At 42.2% G+C, this 25,353-nt stretch overlaps 2 protein-coding genes across 15 annotated transcripts in view; both read right to left on the bottom strand.

Moving 5' to 3' along the window:
* TAF1 (TATA-box binding protein associated factor 1) overlaps window positions 1-9,450 on the bottom strand; it is a 35,104-nt gene extending 25,654 nt beyond the window's left edge. For 2 of the 10 annotated variants that reach the window (XM_075763328.1, XM_075763331.1), the window contains exons 1-10: window positions 9,295-9,450; window positions 8,903-9,020; window positions 8,193-8,309; window positions 7,074-7,214; window positions 6,388-6,629; window positions 4,122-4,340; window positions 3,482-3,700; window positions 3,094-3,295; window positions 1,745-1,861; window positions 1,174-1,341 (exon numbers count right to left, since the gene is read on the bottom strand). In XM_075763328.1, the coding sequence (XP_075619443.1) occupies window positions 1,174-1,341; window positions 1,745-1,861; window positions 3,094-3,295; window positions 3,482-3,700; window positions 4,122-4,340; window positions 6,388-6,629; window positions 7,074-7,214; window positions 8,193-8,309; window positions 8,903-9,020; window positions 9,295-9,420 (1,669 nt within the window). In that variant the 5' untranslated portion in view covers window positions 9,421-9,450. The remainder of the gene's footprint in view (window positions 1-1,173; window positions 1,342-1,744; window positions 1,862-3,093; window positions 3,296-3,481; window positions 3,701-4,121; window positions 4,341-6,387; window positions 6,630-7,073; window positions 7,215-8,192; window positions 8,310-8,902; window positions 9,021-9,294) is intronic. The other 8 variants (XM_075763329.1, XM_075763338.1, XM_075763334.1 and 5 more) reach the window with 6 other exon arrangements.
* A 98-nt stretch (window positions 9,451-9,548) lies between these two features.
* LOC104634904 (rho-related GTP-binding protein RhoG) lies at window positions 9,549-25,300 on the bottom strand. Of its 5 annotated transcripts, XM_075763324.1 has the most exons (4): window positions 25,203-25,280; window positions 22,738-22,777; window positions 21,586-21,641; window positions 9,549-14,087 (listed from the first exon to the last, which is right to left on the bottom strand). In XM_075763324.1, exon 4 carries the CDS (start codon window positions 14,064-14,066, stop codon window positions 13,491-13,493), a length of 576 nt encoding a protein of 191 aa, XP_075619439.1. In that variant the 5' UTR covers window positions 14,067-14,087; window positions 21,586-21,641; window positions 22,738-22,777; window positions 25,203-25,280; the 3' UTR covers window positions 9,549-13,490. The 5 variants fall into 5 exon arrangements, with proteins under 5 accessions (XP_075619439.1, XP_075619438.1, XP_075619441.1 ...); XM_075763323.1 differs by lacking the exon at window positions 21,586-21,641 and having other exon boundaries at window positions 25,203-25,282; XM_075763326.1 differs by lacking the exon at window positions 22,738-22,777 and having other exon boundaries at window positions 25,203-25,277.
* Window positions 25,301-25,353: the final 53 nt, after the last annotated feature.

Below are 25,353 nucleotides of genomic sequence, written 5' to 3'. Positions count from 1 at the left end.
CTACATTTATTAATAATCCTTTTCTTCCCCACATATATACAACACAAAAGGGAGTCTGAATCCAAAGATAACCCAAAAGGGATTCCTGAAAAATTCCAGGAAGGTAGTATGAAATTTAAAAATTGCAATTTGTGAAGCACAGATTCTCCAAGTAGGATTTTCACACGAGAAGCAGTGCTTAGTGACATGGGCTTGGTAAACGCTCTATCAACTTCATGCACAGATCTCATGTCACTCTATATAAAATAAGAATGCGTTCACCTTTGTCACTATTTATACAAACATCTGCAATTTTGTGGCGTATTTCAGATTTGGAAAGAAAATAGGGCAAGTCTGTTTGTCTTTACTTTAACCAAGCTCAAATTAAGAGTGATTTTCAAGGTTGCGGACTAATACCAAAACATTCCAATCAATACATAAAAAAATTCTTAGAACTGAGCCACTTTCCTGCAGAAGGAAATGCAATCCAGGGCATATAAAAGTGTAGCAAGATATGCCTATCCTTAAATTACATATGGCTGCTTGCAGATCACAAACACACAGATCTAAAAGAAAGTGGTGATTTTAGTGGTCCAAATAAGACAAAAATCTCTTCAGCTTGTACCAATATAAGCAGGGAATACATTCAAATCAATCTCCATGAATATTGAGTAAGTTTGTAGCAGCAACGAAAATGTTGACAGGTATCATTGTTCCCATGTGCCATTACTGTAACCTGAAAGAGGCTTAAGGAAACTGCTTCTTCAGGCTTTGAATACAAGTCATGCTGAGAATGGCATGGGCTAGTTTGTGGTTTATTTCTCTACCTTCCGTCTTCAAACCAACAGGCATGTAAGTGAAATTAAGACAGTTGCTTCTAAAACACACCAAGAGTCACATTAATTATGTTAAATTTAGGTTTCAGAGCATTAATTTTTACTCTCCTGTTATTGCTTTTAACTTGGGAGTTGAAAATATATACCACACCAAATACCACACCATTACAGTTATTAGCATTGCCTCCTTCTGCTTAGGCCTTTGATTACTTGCAAATTATCTTCAAAAGCCAGAAGGAAGGCCATAAGTATTGCCCCAGTCCATTTATTTCCATCACAGTGTGACTATAAATCCTTGCTTCCACTTCCACTTGTTTTTTCCCCATTTGAGTCACATTTCTGGATGCCATAAACATACCTAGAATTATGTTTTCATCATTTGGATCAAGTGTTAAGACAGGGGGATCCAAGTACGTTTCCATTGCCTGATCATCCCAGATGATATTGTCTTCCCAACGGCCATACACTAACTCTTCATTATCAATTGGGAAAATAGAGTACCAGGGCTTGTCTTCATCCATGGAAACTGCAACAATCATAAGGTAGAATCCTAGAGAGTTTTATACACTACTTTGGCAGAAAACAATTTCAGAGCTCATCTCCACATTTTATTCCCTCAATTTTCACCATCTTTCAGGGCTTTCTGAGGCAGGACCTCTAAAAGGCAAAAGAAAACTCATCTTGGAAGCAAAGAGGAAGCAAAGCCCCAAGTCTCAGCTTTACCAACACTTAGAAATTTTGCTCCATTGAAACACAGAGAAACTCCAAGAATGAAATAGGGCCTCTAACAGGTTTTAGAGCAAACAAGTATCTCGTTTATCCACAGCTTGTTACCAAAAAAATGACCCTGCTATTACATAGAACACAAGTCTGTACAGAAACATGTGTCATGCACCTATTCATACACCAAAGATTGACATCCTCATTACCTTGCTGTTCAGGGGCCTGCTTTTCTTTGCCCTTTGCTATACTTAGGACTCCTGCTACATTTGGTTTCTGTGCTAGTGGAATTGGTGGATTGAGCAAAGAGCCACTGCGGGTCAAACCTAGAGAAAAGGAAAACAAAAGTAAGGTTAGCTTGAGGGGGAAGGTTAGGGGGCATTGCAGTGCTTTAAATCAGAACCTGGGGGTTGCACAGAGAGTGATTTCCAGCCTGAACCAGAATGGGCCTACTGCTCATATCATTAAGAGTGTCATGTGTCATTAGTATGGGTAAGACTTACAAAAGCACATTCACCCACAGCTTACTGCTGGAGTCCATGGCCTCTTCAAAGTTATGTTTGGCTTGCTTTGCATATGCTGCATGACAATGCATAAAGTGCATTTCTATATCCCTATAAAAGTGAGAGGCCTTGAGCAGAGAGTTGCCATTGACAGAACAGTTGGTCTGGCCTCCAGCAGCTTCCTGTCTTATGTCAAACTTTCATAGAAAAAAGGACGGACAAGCAGACTTCAAGGAATTGTTCTGTGGAGGCAGCTTCTCCCAGGGCAGACTAACTCACCTATGCTCACAGAGCACTTATGTCAGTTAAGTTAATGCTTCTGGAAGGCATAAGACCCAATGCATGTGAACAGACCAACTATGTTTAACATGTTACTGTAGCTTTTGCTGGGACTAAACCACAGCAAGCCCAGGCCTGGATAGCTCAGGGACAACTGAGCTGAAATGAAAATTGTTATGAAAAGCTATCTCAAATTCACCTACCCAACTCCTCAGAGTGTCTTGTACACACAGCTGAACAGTATTGACACTAATATCCAATAAAGATCTGACATTTCCATTAGTCTTTCCTTGTAGAAGCAGGATAAGATATAACAAAGAGATGATAAACATTGATTCTACACAAGCGATTTCAATTCAAAATGCCTCTGTGTCTAAGAGAAGTCTCACGCTTCTAAGAATAGTTACTTCCTATCTAGAAAAACCAGAATACCATTATGCGTTCAGGAGACACTTCAGAAGACTTTTACACAATTCTTCCAATTAAAAAAAATATAAAGAAAATTCCATTGGCCCATAAACAGCCGACATCCTAAGTGTAGCATTGCTTGATACCAATGCAGATGGATCTAGCATCTGGTATTCCACATGGGGAGAAGAAAGCCAGAGTTGATATTTTCTTTAACAGAGGGGACATATACTGGTTTCTGAGTGGAGCTGTGATTTTTCAAAAAAGCATTCCCTGACAGGAAGAATTGTGATCTGTATTTGAGATGAAAACATGCAATGAGTCAGCTCAACTACAGCAAATACAATTCAGATCAGACCATTGATTACCTTGTTGGGCATTGTATGCAGTGGCATTTCTAGTCATGCTGGATGGCAGCCAGCCTGCCAAACTTGCCCGCTGTGTCTTAGTCCCTTTGTGCTTGACATCTTCTCCATTCCAGATAACATCATCCTCCCACTGGAGCTGTGTCACCATAAGGAAGTGCTCATCAGCTAGCAGATCATCCTTCTCATCCATCAACCCTACATCCTGGAAGAAAAGAATAGCTGCTCAAAGACCTGCATTGACTTTATACTTTCAAACTAAAGGAGGAAAATTTAAAATCTCATTTTGCATGATGCACAACCATCCACTGGCCCATCACCAAGCTCTCATTGTGCAGCAAACCCAGTGCCACACACATCTCCACATCTTCCCCCATCATTCCTCTCTCACCCTCTCATCTGTGTGTCCTTTAACCTCCTGCTCTTTCTTCTCTTTCAGCTTGAAACCATAATCAAATCCACTGCCATCTTCAGGAATCCCCAGCATATCATACCAGAGCTGTGCTGGGCCATAACGCCATTCTGCGACTTTAGGTTTTGTATCGGTCACTTTGTCTATATCACCAGTTGACTGGGAAAATTTCGATTCCACAGGTGCCATCATGGTAATCTGAAGCACAGCAAAGGAGGGAATGGTTACACTGATGGTCTCTCTAAGTGTCAGTAAGAGGTTTCTTCCTTCCAAGTTTCCCAGCTTATTCTCAGAAGACAAAAGTATTTCTAAGAAGTGCTTTTCCATACTTACTAGCTGCCTTAAGAATGTTCTGCGATTAGACTTCCAAGAATAAAGAGATTTCTTCTGATACAAAGATCTCCTATTGATCCTGTACCACGGATGCAGCCTTCTCAGTAAGAAGCAATCACCTGAAGTCACTGACTAGTATCTGGAGAAGAGCTTCTGCACAGCTGGAATATAAGCCAACCTTGTCCTCCAGTTTTATTTGGGAGGAAAAGCTCTTTACAAGTCGCTGTCCAATCCACTACTACCCCAAGTGCTAGCTGTGACCCTCTCTAAGTCTCAGATATCCCACCTCATCATCTGAAAGGCACTGCTCAGGAGGGGGAGGAGCAGCAAACTCATATTCCCAAGGAGATTTTCCTTCCATTCCATTCTCAACTACAACTTCACCCTCCTGTATCTGCACTTCCTGTGCCAACTCCCGATGTTTCTTCTTGCGTTTCCTTCGGGCACTACGCCAAACTGATGGAACATTCTTTCCAGGGCCAAAGAGACGCAGAAAACGCAACACCTAGAATAGGAAAAGACCAAGAGGGTCAGAGAAAAAAAAACAAACACACCCACCACTGTGGAATGCTTGTCTGTCTGTACCTCACCTGAAAAGCAATAGTGAAAGACAGCACTCTGAAATTCAGAAGCTTGGCCTGTACTACAATCTCAGCCCCTGATGCAATCAACAATCTCTTGGTTATACTTGAGAAAAAGTTTCTGCTCCCCCTGTTTGATGGATCCTTCCTTTTCAAAAGGAGTTATTCTTAATTTTAGTCACAAAGACACTCAACAGAGGGAGGAAAGATTGCCTTTACATATTGGGCATGCAGTAAGACACAACCTGGAAATAATCATTTTCATTTTGAACAATCCACAACCTTCAGAAAGACACATGGAGATTGAAGAAGAGTTGATAAAATTATTAGCAAAAGAGAGAAGCTAGAAGACAGTTAGATAAAGGAGAGATTTCTCAAGCAACTAGATTAAAAAAAAAAAACCCACAGTCCAGAAAATTTATTTCCATCATAATGCAGTTCCCCTATATGCATACTGCATACCTCCAAAACCTGCACTAACAATGACAAACATCTTCTGTTTCTTCTACAATTATGACTGCTGATTTTAAGCACTGATAATTGTTTCTTCAGAGCACTCTTGTAAAGAGCGAAAGCATTATTCCCAAATTAACCAACAGATTTAGGAGAGAGGAATTAGAACCTAAGATATGTAAAGACACATCCTATTAATGTTTCCTGTTAATCTGTTATGCTGATCCCCAAAGGAAATAATGTTTATATGACCACTCTGTTCATCTTTGCCCACATCCACGTTATCCTTGTTCCCAAAACTCCCTCAGATTACTTCTAAACCCTTTGGCCAGTTTCAATGACCTTTCACACTAAGGGCAAAGGTATCAGCTAAGCTGCTAACAGTTTAATGAAACACAAAGTCTGCTTCTCCACATGCTATTTTAAGTGGTTTCATTAAGAAAAACAGTGGTACATTAACATGCTCATTCCCAGACATCAACCAATCCTCATAGCCAAATCTTCAGGCTTTGCCAGCTCTAGTGCTCATGAATTAATTATGAAAAGCGCTCAGCATTAACAGCTTGCACTGATTTCTGCTCCCACTGGGCACATTCAACACTGAACCAGTTATGATGTTACATGTTGAGCACCAAAGAAATGAACACATCAACTGACACAAAATGCAGTAATACAGGAAACATCAAATTTGCAAAAACCAAGAAAGCATCCAGAAGGCTAACTTCTATGCTTGAGCCACACCTAGATTTCTAACATGACATTTAATTATGCAAATTGCTCAGCTCCTTACATAAAGCCTATGAAGGAGGCACACACAAATCCAAGTTATCCTGGCTCACAACCATCTGTTTGGCAACTATAAGCTCATCTTTACTCTCCTTCCCCTCCCACATTTCTTCTCCTCTTGACAGCTTTAAAACTTTCAAAATAATTATTGAAATACATTGACTACATTTGCTATTTGGGACCATTTAGGAAAGTATTGTAAATAATTTACTTTGTGAAAAAAAATGATCACTCTTTCAACCAAATTGTTATTGAGCTAATTTCTGATCCATATTCATGAGCAGTTTTGAGGGAGGATTAAGTAAAGGATACAGATCACAAATTGTTTCAGGAAAAACACACGAAGTTCAGGACAGCATGAAAGGAGGAGCCAATGTTTGCCAGAAAAGCCAGAAAGCAGACAGATTAGCATTATGTTTTTCAATCATCTGGCAAAAGCATTCTCTACATTTTCACAAGTCAACAGGGCTGTGCTATGGTCTTACAGAACAGCAGAACATTATTTCACCACCTGATTTATATGATGCTTTTTAAGAGGCTCCTGCAAATGGCAGGAAAAGTACTACATGTTAAGCAGTCTGGAAACAGCAGCACACAGAAAGTAAAGAAAGTATCAAAGTGAGCAAGAACATGTATGCGATTACTTACTACATACCCTTAATACTATACAATTCATATTTAGAGGGCTTACATGATACAGTTTGTGTTACTTCCACATATGTCTTACTATACCTTGCCTGGTCGAAATTCTGGGAAGAGCTCTGTAACACTTGGCAACTGTTTGGTAGCGTCTTGCTGCATGATTCCTGCAAGAGGAAGTGTGAGTTTGCCTTCCTTGGATTCTGCCTGCCTGGCTTCTTGAGGTCCCATCTCTGACTCAGAATCAGAGCTGCTGCTGAAATCCACCTTGTCGGAGGCAGCAGAGGAAGGAGCAATGATGGAGGGCAAAATGATACCGTCTCCATCTTCAGATACTACAATAGAACAAGCACCTTATAAACAAACATGTTTCCTCCCCATCCCCTAGTACAACCCCATAATGCCACATCTATTGTTGATACCAAGTTATGCAAAAATTAAGCCTCTGCAGATATTATGAGTACCATTCTGGCTTAACCTTTCATTTTATCCTAAGCGTTCCAAGGTGAATTTCCCAGCCACAACTGAGAGGATGAGATAAAAAAAAGCAGTTTCATTGTCAATATCAGTATTTTAACAATTCCTGGAAATATAATATTTCACCCTACATTTCAGACAATCCTATAACATTGCATATCAGGACAAAGACCCACCTTTAAATGCAGTCTGCAGACCGAATTTTGATGATGTGTGTGCTTGCCGCAGAATGAACTGCTACACAGCAGTGTTTGCCTCCTTCAGACATTCACATTGCCAGAGAGAAGAAAGTCCTCACTCACCAGTGGCAGCTGCATCCTTTTCATCTTCTTTCTTTCCAGGTACTGGAGGTGGTGGTGGCGGCGGCATCAACTTGGAATCAATATCTTCACAGTCAGCATCGTAATCATCCTCATCTTCATCTAACCAGTCAGGAGACAAGACTGCATATTAAGCAGACAATAAAAGGGAACCAGGCACCCTTCCCATTTATACTATCTCATACCTGTCCCAACCTGGTGAGAAGACAGTGTCTTCTCATTAGTAAGCAGACCATTCTCGTTTTGTAACTAGTTCAGCTTCCTGCACAAACTCATTTGCAAGATTTAAATTTAAGAAAGAGTGGGAAGGAGGAAAAAAGGCAAATTGACAGAAAGATGACTGAAGCACTTTTAAAAAAATTTAAAAATTTTGCTATCATCTCCCCTTAGTCACACTTCACAGAGCAAATAAAGCTGCTAAAGAAGTAAGAAATACCCCCAAAAAGCCCAAATCACCTTTTTTGGTTAAAAAGCCCTAATCACCTTTACACCCCACTAACCACAATAAGTCAACAGAAAGGTTAAGTGTAAGGCAGCTTTAAGGAACGTGCAAAGATTTAGCATTTGCACTAGCAGTTACTAAAAGGGAAAAGCTGCACGTTTTGAAAATGTGACAGATACCTGGGACCAACAAAAGAATCTGAGTGCCTTCTGCAGAAAGTCATTTCAGAAAAAGAATTCAAGGGTAAAACAGGAGAGACATAGTAAGATTGAAATGACTCTTTAAGGGATCAGGACCTTATCTCTTATGTTTGAGTATCTCTGAGAAGCACCTGGCCTCCTGCAGAACCCTCTTCCTAAGAACACGGGCTGAAGAAATATTGAGCAGGTATTGGGTATTCTCTGCAGGGGATCTCAGCGCAATAGGTGCATCCTGTTTTCTCTTCTGAGTATAGTTTGACTCTAATGAGGAACTGATTCCTTAAAAAATGAAGATATCAAGCAGTGGCTTCATCCAGTGAACACGGTTTCACAAAAGCTTATACTGGGTTCTTGAAGCAAGGAACGGAAAGGCACAACGTCACCCATATAAGAGACTGTCAAGGCCCATTGCCCCAAAATACCTTCTACAGCTTGAGCTGTAACACTAATCCCATTTACCTGGTCTTTGAACCGGCTGCAGGCTGCCCATTGCCTGCCTATACCTACGGCTCTCATCTTCTGCAACTTCATTAATATCTGAATAATCAACAGCATCTTCCGTGCTCTTAACCCAGCCTATGAAGAAAAGACATCTAGTCACTCAAAATTTTATCCTGATACAGATTACTAACTTCAGACTTCACTGTGTACATATGAATCCTTTCCTATACTTTCTTTTCTTAGAGGAAGAAAAATATCTGATTAACATCTCCCAACTGAGTATTCTTCCCCTCATTCCAACCAAAAGCTCCAAGACCTCTGAATTTCCCCTGAAGATTGGTAAGTAACCAACTTTAGCACAAGGAACACCTTTCACTTACTCAGTGAAACTGTTCAACAAGCTCAGAAATAAGACAGACATGCACAAAATAGGCTTGTTTAACACAGGGGAAAACACAGAGTAAAATTATTTATGAGGAATGAAAGACAAGTAAAAAGAAACTTATAAAAATATTAAAGAAAACAAGTGCAAAAGTGACCAAGAAGTAATGTGGGATTCACTCTGGCAAGAAGAAGAAGGCAAGTCCATTGCCAGAGGACCTCGGAACAAATAACATCACAACATTCCTTGCAGCCCTAGATGACCTGGGTGCATTTCTTCCTCCCCAGTAAGAGCTCTGATCCTGCAGCCCCTCTGTCATTTAACTGCAGGTATCCCAGTGCCTAACCTTCCTCATCCAGGTGGGCTCCATCGGCCTCCGGGCTGTCCTCCTCGCTGGCTGTAATTTCAGTGATCAGGTTGCCCAGTCCCAGCACACCCAGCCCGGCCAGGTGCTTCTTGGATTCCTGGAGAGACCAGAGCCACGTCTCTGCTGGGAGGCTCTGCTAGCTCCGCCAGCGAGGCCGGGCCGAGCCCCCTAGCCGCCTGCTCGGTCCCGTCCTGGAGCCTGTCCCACCTGCACTTCCCTGGGCCTGTCCCGGAGCCTGGCCCACCAACACCTCCTCCCTGGTCCGCCTCGGAGCCGCGCCGCTGGGACCCCGGTTCCTCTCCCATCCCTCAGCGCGCGCCGCCGGCCAGTTCGGGCCGAAGCGGCGTCTCCCCGGAGCGCCACAGCCCTACCTTGTCGAGGATGCTGTCTCCCTCCAGCTGCCCCGCCTCATTGATGTTACCGAAGAGGAACCCGGCCAGCAAGAAGGGCTCGGCGCGGCCGCCATCGGCCTCCTCCTCGCTCTCGGAGTCTGACATCGCGGCAGCACCGACCGGAACCGGAACCCGGCCGCGAGCTGAAGGAGCCACCCCGCCCCGGGCCGGCAAACAGCGCCCCCGCGCGGCCCCACCCCGCAACGTCCCAAGGAAGAGCAGAGGCTCCGGCGTTCACCGAAAAAATCGTTTATTGCATTTAAGAAACGGGGTCTGGCTTTCCACAGGAAAGAACTACGTTTAGAACAGGTGTGTTACAAACAGCAAGGTGAGTTAATACGAGAGACAGAGACATGAGAAAAGTTTTATTACAACTTAAATCCGCATAATTTAAAAAAAATCCTTTAAAACTGTTAGCTGTAATACAAATTCTTTTATAGTATAATATCAAGTTGCCAGTGTATGTATCAGTACCACACTTCAGTCTTGGGCTCCCACTGCTGACAGGCAGCCCCTGCAGCCCACCTAGGGGGTCGGGACCCCCGTGAGATCCATCCGCTTCTTGGGGTCAGCCCAAGCAGCACCAAGGTTTCTACAGAGGAAGGTTTAGCACTCAGAGACAAAGCATGGTGAGGCTCTTCTAGTTTAAATTTCATAGAAACAGCTACAGCTGCAAACTGGAGAAAGCACTTATGCATCTATGCATAACATCCTTTGGACACAGAATTCCTGAACTGCTCAGCTCCCTGTGGATGGCTACAGCTATATTTAAAAAAACAAAAAAACCCCAAAAACCCAAACAAACAAAAAAACCCCAACCAACCAAAAAACAAACACTGAAGTATTTTAGAAATCATTCACAAACTGAAAGATTAAAATTGGTCTCTTCATAGAGAGTCTCTTCTGTGAATTAAGACATACACCCTGTGTTTCTATTCAATAACAAACTGAGGAATCTTGAACAGTTTGGGAAACCTGCACAGCTTAACCTGGATTTTCTGATCTCCCAAAAACAGACAAAATCCAGCCATGGGATTGTGTGAAGTCTGTATTTGTTACCTGCCCACAGGGGAAAAAAAAAAAAAACAACAACCAAACAAAAAAACCCCACAGCCAAACCAAAAAAACACCCCCCCACAAACACGTGGCAGGAACAGAATGGATTGTAGACTGAAGCACTGGACTACTTACAATAAAATGCACCACAAATTGTAGGGGGGGAAGAAGTGGGTGGGGGGAGATCACAAACTGAGAATGCCCACTGAATGGAAAAGTTCATTGGATCTGTGTGCTCCTGAAGCTCATTCTCATGAACAGCAGAGGCTGGAGGAAACCAGCTGGCAGGACGTTTGCTCCTGGCACGAAATAACAGAAATACAAAGCATCTAAATGACTATTAATGAGGTACTCTAAAGTCAGTAAAAAGTTTTTGACGGTGTTCAAAGTTCACTGTCTGCTCATTTTCATCACTATTATGTTATTCTCCTCAGTACTGTTGTGCAGTCCATTTAAGAAGTAATTTACAAGGGAATAAAGAGTTCTAGCATAATGTAGTCAATTCAAATAAATTGATTGAGTAGGTGAATTTTATCTTACCATACTCTCTTCCAGTTAACACCAGTAGGATGGCTGCTCTGTGAGCCTACAGAAATGGGGGGGTGTGCAATAATACTTGCTCACAGAATTTCTTCTCCACAAAACTACTGTAATCAAGTTAGGAATAATGACAAAAGATGCAGAAATAAAAGGTATCAGTATGTAAAAAAAGGAAAAACTTTTTAAAACAGTAGTAGCTTCAGTACAAAATTGCAAATATATGTAGCAAAAAAAAAAAAGGAGGTGCCTGTTGTTGAAATTAGGTCTATTTAAGAGCAGTCCAAACATATCACAAGCTTTAAGTACATCTCTGAACAAAGCAAAGGTTATGGGCTTGCACCAGGGTAACTAGACAGTTGATTTAGGCCTGACTAGCATTAAAAAAACACCAACATGTGTACTGGCTTTAATAAATACATTTTAAACATGATAAACTCTATTTACTTGGTTACTGAAATTTACCTACAGAACATAATCTTGAATTACAAGGCATAGAGTTAATTGCTGCCTGCAAGTCAAGCCCACGCTAAAGGCCTACTACTAAAGTAAAGGCAGAACATGCTAAGTAGAGGTTACCCCACTGAAATACTCCTATGCTCTTAACATCCTGCAGGGCACTGTGGTAGGAGCCACATCTGGAACAGCACTCTGAGTGCAAAAGATGCAAAGACACTCCAGACAATAGCACTTGGTGAAGAAAAGTATGCAGAGTCTCTAGGCTTCTGCAAGTATCATACATAATGAGTCTTTTGGTGTTGCCTGTGATGAGACAACATTTGGAACTTGGTGTTGGTTCACTAGCCACATATACCAGTATTTAGATTAACTGCAGTTTATAATCTATGGATTGCAATTTGCTAAAGCATAACTCAGATATACAAAAATTGCAGTTAGTGTAGTATCAGTTACACCAGCTGAAGAAAGGCACATCCTCTTCAAAGAGGGAAATTAGGGCACAAATACAAATATTTCCATCCACCTGGTATTTTTGCCCATATCAGATAAAGCAAGGTCAAATTAACACAAGATCCCAAATAACCTTGTTGATGTGTTTTCTGTTATCTTGCTAAAATGAGGCTTTTTTTTCTGCCCAAGATATACACCAGTGCAGTTTTGCACATGTGGGAATCATAAGAAAGGAAGTTCTGAATTACCAATTGAGGCTGCATCTGGACAAAGACAGCACTGTCAACTTCAGACAACAAAGCCCAGTCCAGCACCATTTATTTCACACAAAGTATCTTTGAAGCATGCTGCTTTCATACCACCAAGCTGTAAGGTTAAGTCTAAGGAAGGTTTCATACACTCACTTCTCAGCTTGTCACAGAATCACACATGAAGAACAGTGCACATCCTGAAAATAAAAGCCAGCTGCCACTCAAGGAGCTGCTAAATAAAGTTTAAAAGTATGTAAATAGAACTTCAGTTAAAAGAGTTCATAATAACTGATCACATACTAGAGAGAAGAAAATTGCCTAGGTAAACCTATCCAGTGATTGGCTAACCGTTACAAGTTTAACTGAAATTATCAGTGAGTTGTCAGGAAGAAACGAGGGTTCCTGGTTCCTGTAAATAGAACCTCCAAATTTTCTGCCAGTGTTCTCCCAGAAAAACAAAGGAATTTGCTGTAAAAATCTCAGGTGGTGGCTCCAAGAACATTAAGAAGTGAAGCAATGAATTCCTGAAGAGCAAAGGGGCTGCTATGAAGTTTCTGGGATTTGTCAAAAGGGATCACACTGAAAATCTCATTTTGAGAAGTGTCATCCCAACTACTTCAGTCAGTCCAAGAAGCTAACTGTTAACTTTATTCTCAGGGTGCAAAGTCTCTTTGGAGAGTAAAATAAAAACTCAGTTTAGAAGATTATGGAAGACTTGCATCTATACTACTCTTCCACTTCTCCAATTCCAAAGTGTGAAAATCACTCATTTGAGTGATTCATCATTATCCTAAGTTCCTTACATTAGGAGAAATCAGCTCCTGTTTCTATTAATAAAAATCATTGCAGATGTTCCCTGGATCTTGCTCATTGCATTAAACATGCCTTATACATATAAGGTGAATCTCAGTAATATTTCAGGCATTTTTGCATGTAAAAAAATTGTTTTCAAGCTTTAAATTGACAAATTAAAACAACTGGACAGCCAGACTTCTCTTTGTAAAACAAATTAAATCAGTAAATAAGGGATGGGAAAAGCAGCAGCTATGCTTAAAGCAAAGTTATCAGAATTTGTGCTTTTCAGCAAATCTAGTAACTCATGGCTATCTAGTAAGTCTGGCTTCAAAGAAGTCCCTTCTCTTATTTTCCTCCACTAAATAAGGACAGAAGCCAAGTGATCCCTGGAGAAGCTGGAGACTGGAACTTTAAAAATAAAGTTGGTATTTGACCTCTCAGTTGGAAAAAAACCAACCTGTTCTGTTTCAGTTTCCCTGAAGCAGTAAGACTGCAAGAATATTCATTGCATAAACCATTTCTGCTTAGAGCTGTTAGTGCAAGATGCAAATCTTCAATTTAACTCATTAAAGAGCCCTCCAAGATTCCAGTCAATATTCAACTTCAAACATCCATCATCCGAGGTAACTACAACAAGACACATTTTCTTGCGTTCTTCTTTGTCACAGGATACAGAACGGCACGCACAGCTTCAGCAAACACCTCCCGAACACCCTCTTGATTCAACGCTGAGCACTCCAAATATTTGACTGCTCCGATTTGTTTAGCCAGTGAAGTCCCCTGCTGCGGGGTAGTAGGAGCCAAGCTTTGCTCTTTCAACTTTTTAACTGTTTCCAGGTCATTTCTCAAGTCTCTCTTTGTGCCCACTAAAAGAATGGGAACATTTGGACAGTGGTGAGAAACTTCAGGATGCCATTTGTGCCTCACATTTGCATAGGAAGAGGGGCTACCAATGGAGAAACAGATAACAAATACATTGGTTTGAGGATACGAGAGCGTGCGCAGGCGGTCATATTCTTCCTGACCTGCAGTATCCCAGAGATTCAGGCTAACTGTCCGGCCATCAACAGTCATTTGGGCACTGTAGTTGTCAAACACAGTAGGGATGTACTCTTCTGGGAAGGCATTGGTGGTATAACTGATGAGAAGACAAGTTTTTCCCACAGCGCCATCTCCAACAACTACGCACTTTATAGTCTGCATTCTTTACCCGGAAACAAAGTCCTGCACAAAGCAAGAAAAACAGTTAGGAAAAGCACACTGAATTATAATAATTTTAAAGATAAGCTTTATAGCAAGTGTTTTTAATATTGCTAACAATTTCTTTTCACAGCTACACACACTCAGTGTCTCAGAAGCCATTATGAAGAGCTCACAGGCTAGAAAGACAATAGTGAAATGGAGATGCAATGTGTTGAGAGCTCAGTGACAACCTCACTGCATTTCAACCATGTAAGTACAAATTAGCCAAATTCCCACAGTCTTGCCTTACTGCCAGACAATTTCCCACAGGCAAATGGACAAATCCTTAAAGGTACCTGCAAGTGGAAAGGGATCGTGACCTCAGACAAAATATTCTGTCATTTGTAGGTTCACACATGCACCTCTGTGTACACCCCCTCCAAGACTCACACTTCTTGTCTACGCAGTCTACTGCCTAAACAGTTTATCACAAAGAAAGGTCCAAAAATTATATAATAAACCAAGATACCCTTTGCTTGTCTGTACTGCTATTGTTTACTTCAATGATTTGCTCAACTCAGGGAACAAAGCAAGCTCGCTACCCTGGACTTCAGGAGAGCAGACTTTGGCCTCTTCAGGGACCTGCTTGGTAGAATACCATGGGACAAAGCCCTGGACGGAAGAGGGGCCCAAGACAGCTGGCTGGTATTCAAGGGTCAACTCCTCCAAGCTCAGGAGTGTTGCATCCCAACAAAGAGGAAGTCAGGCAAAAACACCCAGAGGCCTGCATGGATGAACAAGGAGCTCCTGGGCAAAGTCAAACAAAAAAAGCCTAGACAAGGTGGAAGCATGGGCAGGTAGCAAGGGAGGAATATAGAGAAACTGTCCAAGTAGCCACAGATCAGGTTAGGAAAGCAAAAGCCCTGATCTGGCCAGGGACATCAAGGACGACAAGAAAAGCTTCTATAGGTATGTCAGTGATAAAAGGAAGACAAGGGAAAATACGGGCCCCCTCTGGAATGAAACAGGAGACTTGGTTACCCAGGATATGGAGAAGGCTGAGGTACTCAATGACTTCTTTGCCTCAGTTTTCACCAGCAAGTGCTTGAGCCACACTGCCCAGGTCACATAAGGCAAAGGCAGGGACTGAGAGAATGCAGAACCACCCATTGTAGGAGAAGATCAGGTTCGAGAATATCTAAGGAACCTGAAGGTGCACAAGTCCATGGGACCTGATGAGATGCATCCATGGATCCTAAGGGAACTGGTGGATGAAGTGGCTAAGCCACTCTCCATCACATTTGAGAAGTCATGAAGGCACTCCAGGGAAGTTCCCACTGACTGGAAAAGGGGAAACATAACCTCCATTTTTAAAAAGGGGAAAAAAGGAAGACCCAGGGAACTACAGACCAGTCAGTCTCACCTCTGTGTCTGGCAAGATCACGGAGCAGATCCTTCTGGAAACTATGCTTAGACACATGGAAAATAAGGAGGTGATTGGTGACAGTCAACATGGCTTCACTAAGGGCGAATTGTACCTAACAAATTTGGTGGCCTTCTATGATGGGGTTACAGCATTGGTGGACAAGGGAAGAGTGACAGACTACCTGGACTTGTGCAAAGCATTTGATGCTGTCCTGCATGACACCCTTGTCTCTAAATTGGAGACACATGTATTCGACAGATGGACCACTCGGTGGATAAGGAATTGACCGGATGGTCACACTCAAAGAGTCGCAGTCAACAGCTCAATGTCCATGTGGAGTTCAGTGATGAGTGGCGTTCCTCAGGGGTCAGTACTGGTACCAGCACTGTTTGACATCTTTGTCAGCAACATGGACAGTACGATTGAGTGCAACCTCAGCAAGACTGCTGACGACACCAAGCTGTGTGGTGGACACACTGGAGAGAAGGGATGCCATCCAGAGGAACCTTGACAGGCTTGAAAGGTGGGCCCATGCGAACTGCACAAAGTTCAACAAGGCCAAGTGCAAGGTCCTGCACATGGGTCAGCACAATCCGAAGCACAACTACAGGCTGGGCAGAGAATGGATTCAGAGTAGCCCTGAGGAGAAGGACCTGGGAGTGTTGACTGCTCAAGATGAGCTGGCAATGCGCACTTGCAGCCTAGAAAGCCAACCGTGTCCTGGGCTGCATCAAAAGAAGCGTGACCAGCAGGTCGAGGGAGGTGATTCTGTCCCTCTGCTTTCATGAGACCCCTCCCATAGCACTGCATCCAGCTCTGGGGTCCCCAGTACAAGAAGGACATGGAGCACTGGAACAGGTTGCCCAGAGAAGTTGCGGATGCCCCATCCCTGGAAGTGTTTAAGGCCAGGTTGGATGGGGCTTTGGGCAACCTGGTCTAGTGGAGGGTGTCCCTGCCCATGGCAGGGGGCTTTAAACTAGATGATCTTTAAGGTTCCTTCCAACCCAATCCATTCTATGATTAATCAGGCCGCAAGAAACTACATTATTTACAGGACACCAGATAAAAGGTTCAGAAAGTAGCATGTACAAGAAAAGCTGTTCTTTGAAATATAAGTAGCCATAGTACCCAGGTTAGAATACATAAAGAATTTTTCTAAAGAAGCTAAGAACAGATTATTCTCACTGATCAGTGACAGAACAAGCAAAACATAATAGGCTTGAGCTACAATAAAGTTTATACTGAGCATTAGAAAAATAAACGCTGTAAAAGATCAGCAAACAGCCTTCCTAGGCAGACTGGGTAATTGTTACAGGAGATATTTGACACTTAAAGGCTTCCTTACTCCTTTCCTGATATGTGAAGAGTAGGTTTGATAATCAAATGGATATATGCTAAAACTCAGTTCATTCTAAACTTCATCACATGAACAGCAGGAACTTTGAAAATAGCATGGAAAAACTACAAGCAGTTATTTGTTGTACATTTGTTGTATGCTGGAGCTTCCACTGCTAGCCTGAACAAGAAGAAACTTGCATCTGCCTTCTCACTCAAATGCCTTTGAGGTACTATCAGTAATCCTCAACTTGCAATCAGCAGCAAACATGCTGCTTCAAACAGAAGAAACAAATAGTGGGAGGAGCCATATTGCATATTCCAGAAAGATCACAGCTCCAACACCATGAAAATAGCAAAGGGAACATATGAAAATGAGCAATAGTGAAGTACTTCGCTTATAAAAGTCACAAAACCCTCTCTCCAACAACTTCTTCAAGACCACCCAAACAAATCAAGAACTCACTACTATTTAAGTCTCAGCTTTGTCCTTTTTTGACAAAGTCTTTATCTGTATCCACAGACTGCTGTCTTCCCACTGGGAGCATACATGATTTTCTGTAGTAAGTGAATTTACGCTACCTTAAGCTTTGGTACAAAGCTGCATGAGACAACTCGAGTGATACTGACTGTGGTCACTACAACATACAGTGCTTAAGGAAGTATCAATGTATGTACACACGCACTATTGAAAACCAATCAGTGGTGGGAAGCAGTGTAGAAACCTTGCTCCAGAAAGACCAATCAGGACATCAGGGGGAAAACAAAACAAGCAGTTTATCCTTTTTGGAAATGGCAGGAATCATATTTCGAAAACAACATGAATCACCTGACATGAAATCTAGCAAATACTTTTGAGCTTTGGCAGAAAAGCATACATGTGAGTTTCATTGTACATCCAAAAAAACCCCCCAAACATCCTCTTTCAAGGCTCCAGTCAAATGTAAAGAGAAATGTGTATGCAACTGCATATTATAAAGGTAATCAGGAAAACGAAGAACAGCAGTGACCAGCAAAAGCTGACAGCAGGACTGCATAAATTATTCTAGAACAGTTGCGCCAAGATTTTCATTTAACAGTACAGGGGGGCGGGAAATAGGTAAATTTTGTCAAATTAGAGGCTTAGAAACATTTCTTGCATTTTGCAAACCCCAAAGTTGAAACCCCTTTGAATATAAAATTACTTAAAACATTACAAAATTAATGTTTTTAGCATTGTATGATTAGTAGAGGTTGAACACTGCTACTGGCAGTAACAATACAACATCGTATCTCTGAACACAAAGGGCCTAAGTGCTACAAGCAAACAGTGACGGAAGAGCGGTTGTATTTTAATATGATAACACTGTTCTACCTGACAATGCAACCATAACTCACCATCCTAATCTCTACTGCTGCTTTCCCTGTAGGGCAGATCACTACCTGCTTTGAGACATAGCCGTGCTCTCTCAAGCAGCAAGGTTGCCTTCAAATGTTTCCAAACCCTGTTTCCCCCTCCCACCCAGGTAGCGTGCCACCTCCTCAGCTGTGACCACACACTGAAAAAGAGTGAGGAGTTGTTTCATACAGTTTCATACAGTTCAAACAGTACCACAATCAATTGTGTTGGTACAACCAAGCCAGTGGTAGCATGTGGTGAGAATGAATCATGGGGGAGGAAAACCGTAAGTTGCCATTGCTGCCAAAGTATCACTGGACTGCAGCACAGAGAGCAGGTTTTAAAGCTTATTCCTGCATTTACTTCAAACCACTAAAGTACTAGAGGATGCTGTGCCAGAAACCTTAGTGGTGACCAACAATTCCAGAGCAAAAGTTTTTTTCCAAATGAACTACTTTTGCAAAAGACTGCTGTTTTGATGTCAATAACAACTGACATCACAGAGATGGCAGAACTAAGTCAGTTGGAGACATGCAATAAAAACTCAACTATAGCAACAAAAGTCTCATGGAGAACAAGATACACAAAGCCTTTTACATGCCCAGTTCCTAGTTTCTAAAATAAACAAATTGCAAAGACTTGGAAAGGATCTCTCTTTAAAACACAAACCACAAGTTCCTCCAAGGGCTTATACCTCTATGCATTTCTGTCCAGAGCTTTTCACAGAAAGACAGGATATCCCAGAATTGTACCCCTACCTGCACACACCAGGTAGTGATATCTGGAGGGTCATCTCACCAATATTGTAAGACAATACAGGCAGTTTTATATATTGGTAAACTACAAAGCCACATGTATCCCATATCATCAACAGCTAAAATAGCTTGACTCAACCTGATTTAAAATTTCTAATAGAAGTGTGTTATCCAAAGATTATTTTGTTGGGGCTTTAGTTAAGAGATTATTAGAGCTTTCAATTTGGAGAACAGGAGTAAGGTAAAAAAAAAAAGCCTGGAACACAAATACTCTTTCACAGCATTAATATTTTGATACACCTGACTGAGGCTTGCATTTTAGAAGAGCAATATTTGCAATAGGAAATAATTCCATGCAAACATGCCAAAGCATCAGGCTAAGTATGAACTACACAAATACAATTTAAAGAGCTTGTAGGCTTTTAATTATGTTTCTGTGCAGAACTCCATTCAAGTTGTCTTAGCTGAAAGGCATCCTCTGTGGCATAAGCAATACAGAAATACAAGCACACACCAGGATACACATGATTTAGTACTGAAACACAAAATTTAGATAAATTAATCCTAGAAGAGTAGAAAGAAGCTCCTACACTCTAGAAACCTGTATGCTGTGAGCAGATGTAATTTGGAGGTGTAGTTTGGTTAAAGATTTACATATCAAATACAAAGGTTTTTTTAATTTAAGCCAACCAAGCAAACAATACTACCTCTGTAAGGCCTTTACTATTAAATCCATGTATCACTTTGTTCAAAATGTATAAAGTCTCTATTTTTTCTTGGAACAATTTGCCTAGCAATAAAACTCTTGCTAAAATAAGATAGCAAGAAGCTGGGGTTCAAATTTTTATGGAAAATTCTTTCTGTTTGTCAAACACTCCTGAACTTGGCACTGCATGCTATTTGAATATAAATATGTGCTGAAAAAAAATCCATACTCCAAAAACAAAATTACCATCAAACATTACCAAGAGCAGGAAAAATGGTTTAGGGTTTGTTTGGGGGGTTTTTTGTGAGCTTCAAAAGAATTTTGGGGAAAAACTTTAGAGAGAAAAGCTCCACATACAACAGGTAACAAGAACTGAAAAAGAGAAAAATACAGCTTAACACATCAAACACATCAAAAACAAGACTTAGAATTTAGAAACAGAAAGCTGGGCACAAGTTTCGAAGCCAAGTTTAATTGTTACTCAGCAAGAGAAAGGAGTGAAAGGAAAGTCCAAAGTAGTGAGATGTAATCTGGGTTGCTTAGTCGTGCCAGAGAAAGGACTTCCATTACAGTTAAGGTGGAAGATCATCACAACATGAAGAGTTTTAGCAGTTAGAGCAGAATGGGTTAATTTTCAAAGAATAAAACCAAAAACCCCAAACCCAACCACCCCACAAAGAAATGTGCAAAAATACATACATGAGAGACATTTCTATCTCATCAATTGGTGTCTGAATTAGAAAACTCGCATTCCTGTTTAAGTTAGCAGCATCTTCTGAGAGGGAAACTAAGTCTGCGCCTTTGTTGCCTGCACATCTGGCACTTCCTTTGGAACGTGCAAGATTTCAATCAACATGTCAAGACATCTTCTGGAGAGCTGCTCCCATTCTGACCTAATTACGTATTTTCTGGTATCATTAGCATGGACAGCTTGCTCTCCTGTAACCCAGGCAGACATTTGCTTGGGAAATTCACTCCCCCTCTCCACAGAGCTATCATAAGTTAAATCACAGAATAACTTCATGTTGCGTCAGAATTTTTTGTGGGAGAGAAAATCCTTCTGGATCTTCCCTTTAATACTTCTGAATAAAAGTTTCCTGTCTGCTGAGAGAAGGGAGAAAACAGTGACAGAAAACAGAGAGGACATGAACCTGAATTCTTCTGGGGCTTTCTAGATTTATGCTTTTTATACTTCCTGCACTTCGAAAAACAATAGGCAGAGGAACTACTGTTTAGCAGATCATGTCTCTGCCCTTGCTACATTAACACCAGATGCTTCTCTGTTAGCTTTGATATTGCTCTTCCATAACCTCATTTTCACAGAGTTTGTCAGGTCTTCCATCTCTCTCTTTCCAGTTTGGATAGGGCCCCATTTTGGCCAAAAATGAGCAGAAAACACACTAGGAATTCAGCTAAAATCACGTGCATTGAGTTGTGTCATTCTGTTCAGCCACCACCTTTGATCAATCCCTTCCTGTTTTGCAGGCTCAGAAGTTTGATAGTACTTTATCAGGAGCAAGCAGAAGAAGAACTTAAGAAATCTAAACGACTTAATTGCTCATCTTTCAGTAACAAAAACTAGATGATCAGAGACGATTCACTCTGCCTGCAGTGAAGTCAGGCAGAAACTTTCAACAATGAATTGGGTGGATAAGGCAGTTCTAAATATATCCCACCATCCTCACTCATGCAAAGGAGTTAAAAGATCTTTTCATGTGTGCAGCTTAGCCACCAGACCTGACAGGGAAGAAAAAGGGGCTCTCAGCAATTTAATCAAGACTGTGGTACTATTCCAGAACAGCTCAGCTTACTTGCCATTGTTTTAGGCAAGCAGCAAACGAATGGACAAGTGCCAGACTTTTAGAATACATGCCAAGAAAGAGTAAAAAAGTTAAACAGGAGACCTCATCCCTAATACCCCTCAGTAATGAATGACCTACTTGGACTTCTCAGTCTCTTTCAAAATCTTCACACCACTTTCTGTCCTGCCATTTACCTGCAAGAGAAACAAAATACATGGCAACAGCCTGAGTGGCAGCGGGGGGGGGGGGGGGGGGGGGGGGGTGGTGTAAATAAATAAATAAAATCAACAAGCCAAGCCAGATTTCAGCAGCACAGCAGGAACTGTGCAGTCCACAACCCAGAGCTCCACAGGAACAGCAGAAATGAGGAAGCTCACTTTCTGCAGACCTTTGCCTAGAGGTTGAGCTCCCATGCATGTATTACTGATGCCTAACAAGAGTTCAATTCTCACCAGTTGGTCCCTCAGTATGAATGCTAGAAAGGCCTTAACCCTTTTGGCACAAAAAGTTGTTTCACAGAAATAAAAGAAACCACCAAAAACCTTTAATATAATGTTTTTAAAACCTTCACTGCTAACAAATTAGGCTAAAATTGGTTTATCAATTTAAAGATTTTTTTTTCTTTCAGGGATGAAATACACATAAGCTTTACCATGTAAGCAGTATTTCTTAGGGAACCACAATGAAAACGAAGTGGTCTGCATGAGGTATTTGGGCACCTCAACCATAAACCTCAGTGCACCAACACTCTTAATACAGGCACTCATACTCCAAACTTTATAGGAGAACAATTATATTAGTGACCAAATATCAATGACCTTAAATTCTATGAATCCAAGATTATGTTTATTGGCTAATAAATACTTCCAAAGGGGATTAGAAACAAGCTCATGAAACAACTGCCCAGCTGTGAAAGAACACTACACCAAGGTGCAGTCATACAGGAACTAAAAACTAGGACTTCAGTAGATATCTGAATCCCCAGAATATGAATATGACATGTATCCTGCTGTAATCAAAAGCCACAGAGTATTAAGCTTGATTTTCCTCCTGCAACCACATGCAGAAGCATGGACTTGTCAAGATGGGTATGCCTCACAATCTACTTGAACACAAGCGACCCTGATGCACTTCAAGGGTGAGCACAGTAAAGATGTAAGACTTTGAGCCGGGACTGCAGGGTTCTGTGCTCAGATGCACTACACTCCTCCTGGGTGATACAAGCAACTTGCAGAGGTACTGGGTATCACAGTCAGTTCATAAAAAGTGAGTAACATACGTCCTTCCTACCTTTTCTAGATTCTGGCAAGGCCTTATTCATTACTGTTGGCTAAAAGAAAAAAAGACATCAGACATGAGGTTCTGTGCAGAGGCACATTAAGCACATTGCAGGATGAATGATAAATCCAGTTAAATCATCCCTGATTCTTACTATTTGAGGTGGAAAAAACCCCCTGTTAGTCTATCTTCCTAACGTATTTTGTCACCTGGCATTTATTGGCACTCTAAACACTCCTCATTTTTAAGAAAAGTTGTAACAAAGTTGTATTTGAAGGGCAACGTGCATACTGGGAAACTCTAAGCTTTTTCCTCGAGAAAAAAGCCCACACACACTTTTCATTCTCTTTGATTTCTCCACCTCCACCCCCAAATTTCACTGGGAGGTAAAAAACCAACCGAACAAAAAAACATCAAAAATGCACTTGGTCAATCAATAAGTTTTCAGAAGTGTCTTTAAATAGTTTTGAAATGATTAAAGCATGGACTCAGTGTGTATTACACCATGGCTTGTGTGCTACAGTATTGCAATATTTGCCAGTCTCATTTGAATCAAGTATTGCAGTTCTAAAAAGTGAGCAGAAGTTATCAGTGGCAAGGAGTCTCTCAGCAGTCTATCAGATTTACATGTACAGGCATAGGAAAGTAAAAACAAAACCAAAACCTCCTTTTAAAGGTATGGATTTTTACATGATACCAAACTGAAAACACTTTGCAGTCCAAAAGAATCACAGCCTCATCATGTAAGCAAATCAAACTGCATATTGTTTCCTCCTACTGATTGCAAACTGCACATTTATTGTTTTTTCAAGATCTCTCTAAAGTTCCTTCCAAGAAGAACATTTAAAAGCATCTTCTTAAATGGAAATAGTAAGTTAAAATGCCAAATATGTTTCGTAAGTTCGGGGTTTTTAATAGGGAATTTAAGCTTGTGTGCAGCTGAACACTGGCAAACTGGCCAAATGGAGCCTTCAGGCCATGTATTTTACATTTGACACAGAAGAGAGCATATGCTTTTCAAAATCAAAAAATAACACAGATAATGATGCTGGCACAAGGAACATTGCACTCCAGCACAGGACATGTGTTGCAGGAATAGGGTACACATAAAGAACAAAAGCATTTAAAACTTTTTTATAATTCAGAAAATATTATAGGAATCATAAGTGTTTATATAAAGAGTAAACAGAGACCAACTATTCATTGGTTCTTTAAAAAAAACCAAAAAACCCCCCAAAAACCACCAAACCAAAAAACACCAAAACATCAAATTAAATCAGAAAAACGGAGGTTCAGAACAAGTAACAGACAGCACTGCTTCTCAGGTTTTGATATTAAGCTAGGAATTCCTCAGTACAGGATGTTACAAATACTTAAAAGTTTATAGGACTCAAGAAGAAAACCGCTAAGCTTATGAAAGAGAGGTCTGTAGCAGCCTGTAGCCTCTCAGCACTCAGAGTATTTTAGGCTACTACCTTGCTTTACTCTTCCTGAGACAACAATTTGGCAGATTTTAGAGACTGGATCAAACACAACTACTCTTATGTATCCCTGTAAAGGAAAATCCATTCTAAGCACTGAAACAAGAGACCTTTAGAAAAGGCTAACTCATCATATGCCAACCTTTTATTACATCCGCTGGGAGCAGAGGTCGCCTTATATTTGTCACGTTACTCTTAATGTGGATTAGCATCAGCTTGACCTTAGAACAGCCCAGCCCAACCTTCGGACACTGACGAAGAGGGGAGAGATGGACCTGCCCACGGGGCCGTTCCCGCTTCCCACACATTCCTGAGCGAGAAATGGGACCAGAAAAAAACTTGTTCCAAAACATCGCCCTTGCCCTACGCCTCCAGCATCTCCGAGCTGGATGAGCACATTCACCTACACAAACACTGCCGAGTGCAGAAGCCAGGACCTGCATCCCATCTCCCACAACCTCTGGAAACTGAGAGAACACCACGCCCTGCGGCTGGGGGGTTGATTACCCCGCTACTCCCAAGCTCGCCCCTCCCTCCTCCAAAGCTGGCTGCTTCACCAGCGCGGGCAGCGCGCAAACAGCCTCCACCGGGAAAAAAACCGCGACCGCCACAGCTCCCAGACCTGGAGAGGCCGACCTCGGGCCGCCGCCCGGCTGACAACGAGGGTGGCGGCGACCGGACGCAGAGGATCTTCCTCCCGAGCGCGCCGCCTGCCCCGGCCTCCGCCCGCACCCCCGCCGGCGGCAACGCTGAGGAGAAGCACGCGTTTCACCTTGCTGTGAAACCCCTTTGTGCATCTCTGAGCAGCAGAGGCAAGCCAGGAGGCCTCTCCCCGGCCGGCGGGCCCGCGGCCACCGCACCTCCTTTCACCTCACGGCCCCTCAGGGCCCGCCGCGGGCCGCTCCGCCGCACTCGGGAAGCACGGGGCACCGCCCACGCCCCAGCACCGCGCCCCCGCCGTCGGCCGCCCTCCAGCCCCGCGAGCCCCACGCTCACCTCCCGCGCCCCCAGCGGCCGCTGCTCCCGGAGCTGCAGCAGACCCTCGACCCAGCCGCACCCCGGCGCCCGCCCCTGCCCCTGCCCCCGCCCCTGCCCCCGCCGCGCGCACGCGCCACGCGCACGCGCCCTCTGCCCCACCGCTGCCCCG

Source organism: Balearica regulorum, chromosome 11 (genome assembly GCF_011004875.1).
Source record: "Balearica regulorum gibbericeps isolate bBalReg1 chromosome 11, bBalReg1.pri, whole genome shotgun sequence".
In the NCBI taxonomy this organism is placed as follows: Eukaryota; Metazoa; Chordata; class Aves; order Gruiformes; family Gruidae; genus Balearica; species Balearica regulorum.
The sequence above is the reverse complement of the archived record's forward strand: the minus strand, read 5'-3'. Positions and strand labels throughout refer to the sequence as shown.

Bases quoted from the DNA above. Each gene is read 5' to 3' on its own strand.
- LOC104634904 (XM_075763322.1), bottom strand. From the start codon at position 14,066: ATGCAGACTATAAAGTGCGTAGTTGTTGGAGATGGCGCTGTGGGAAAA.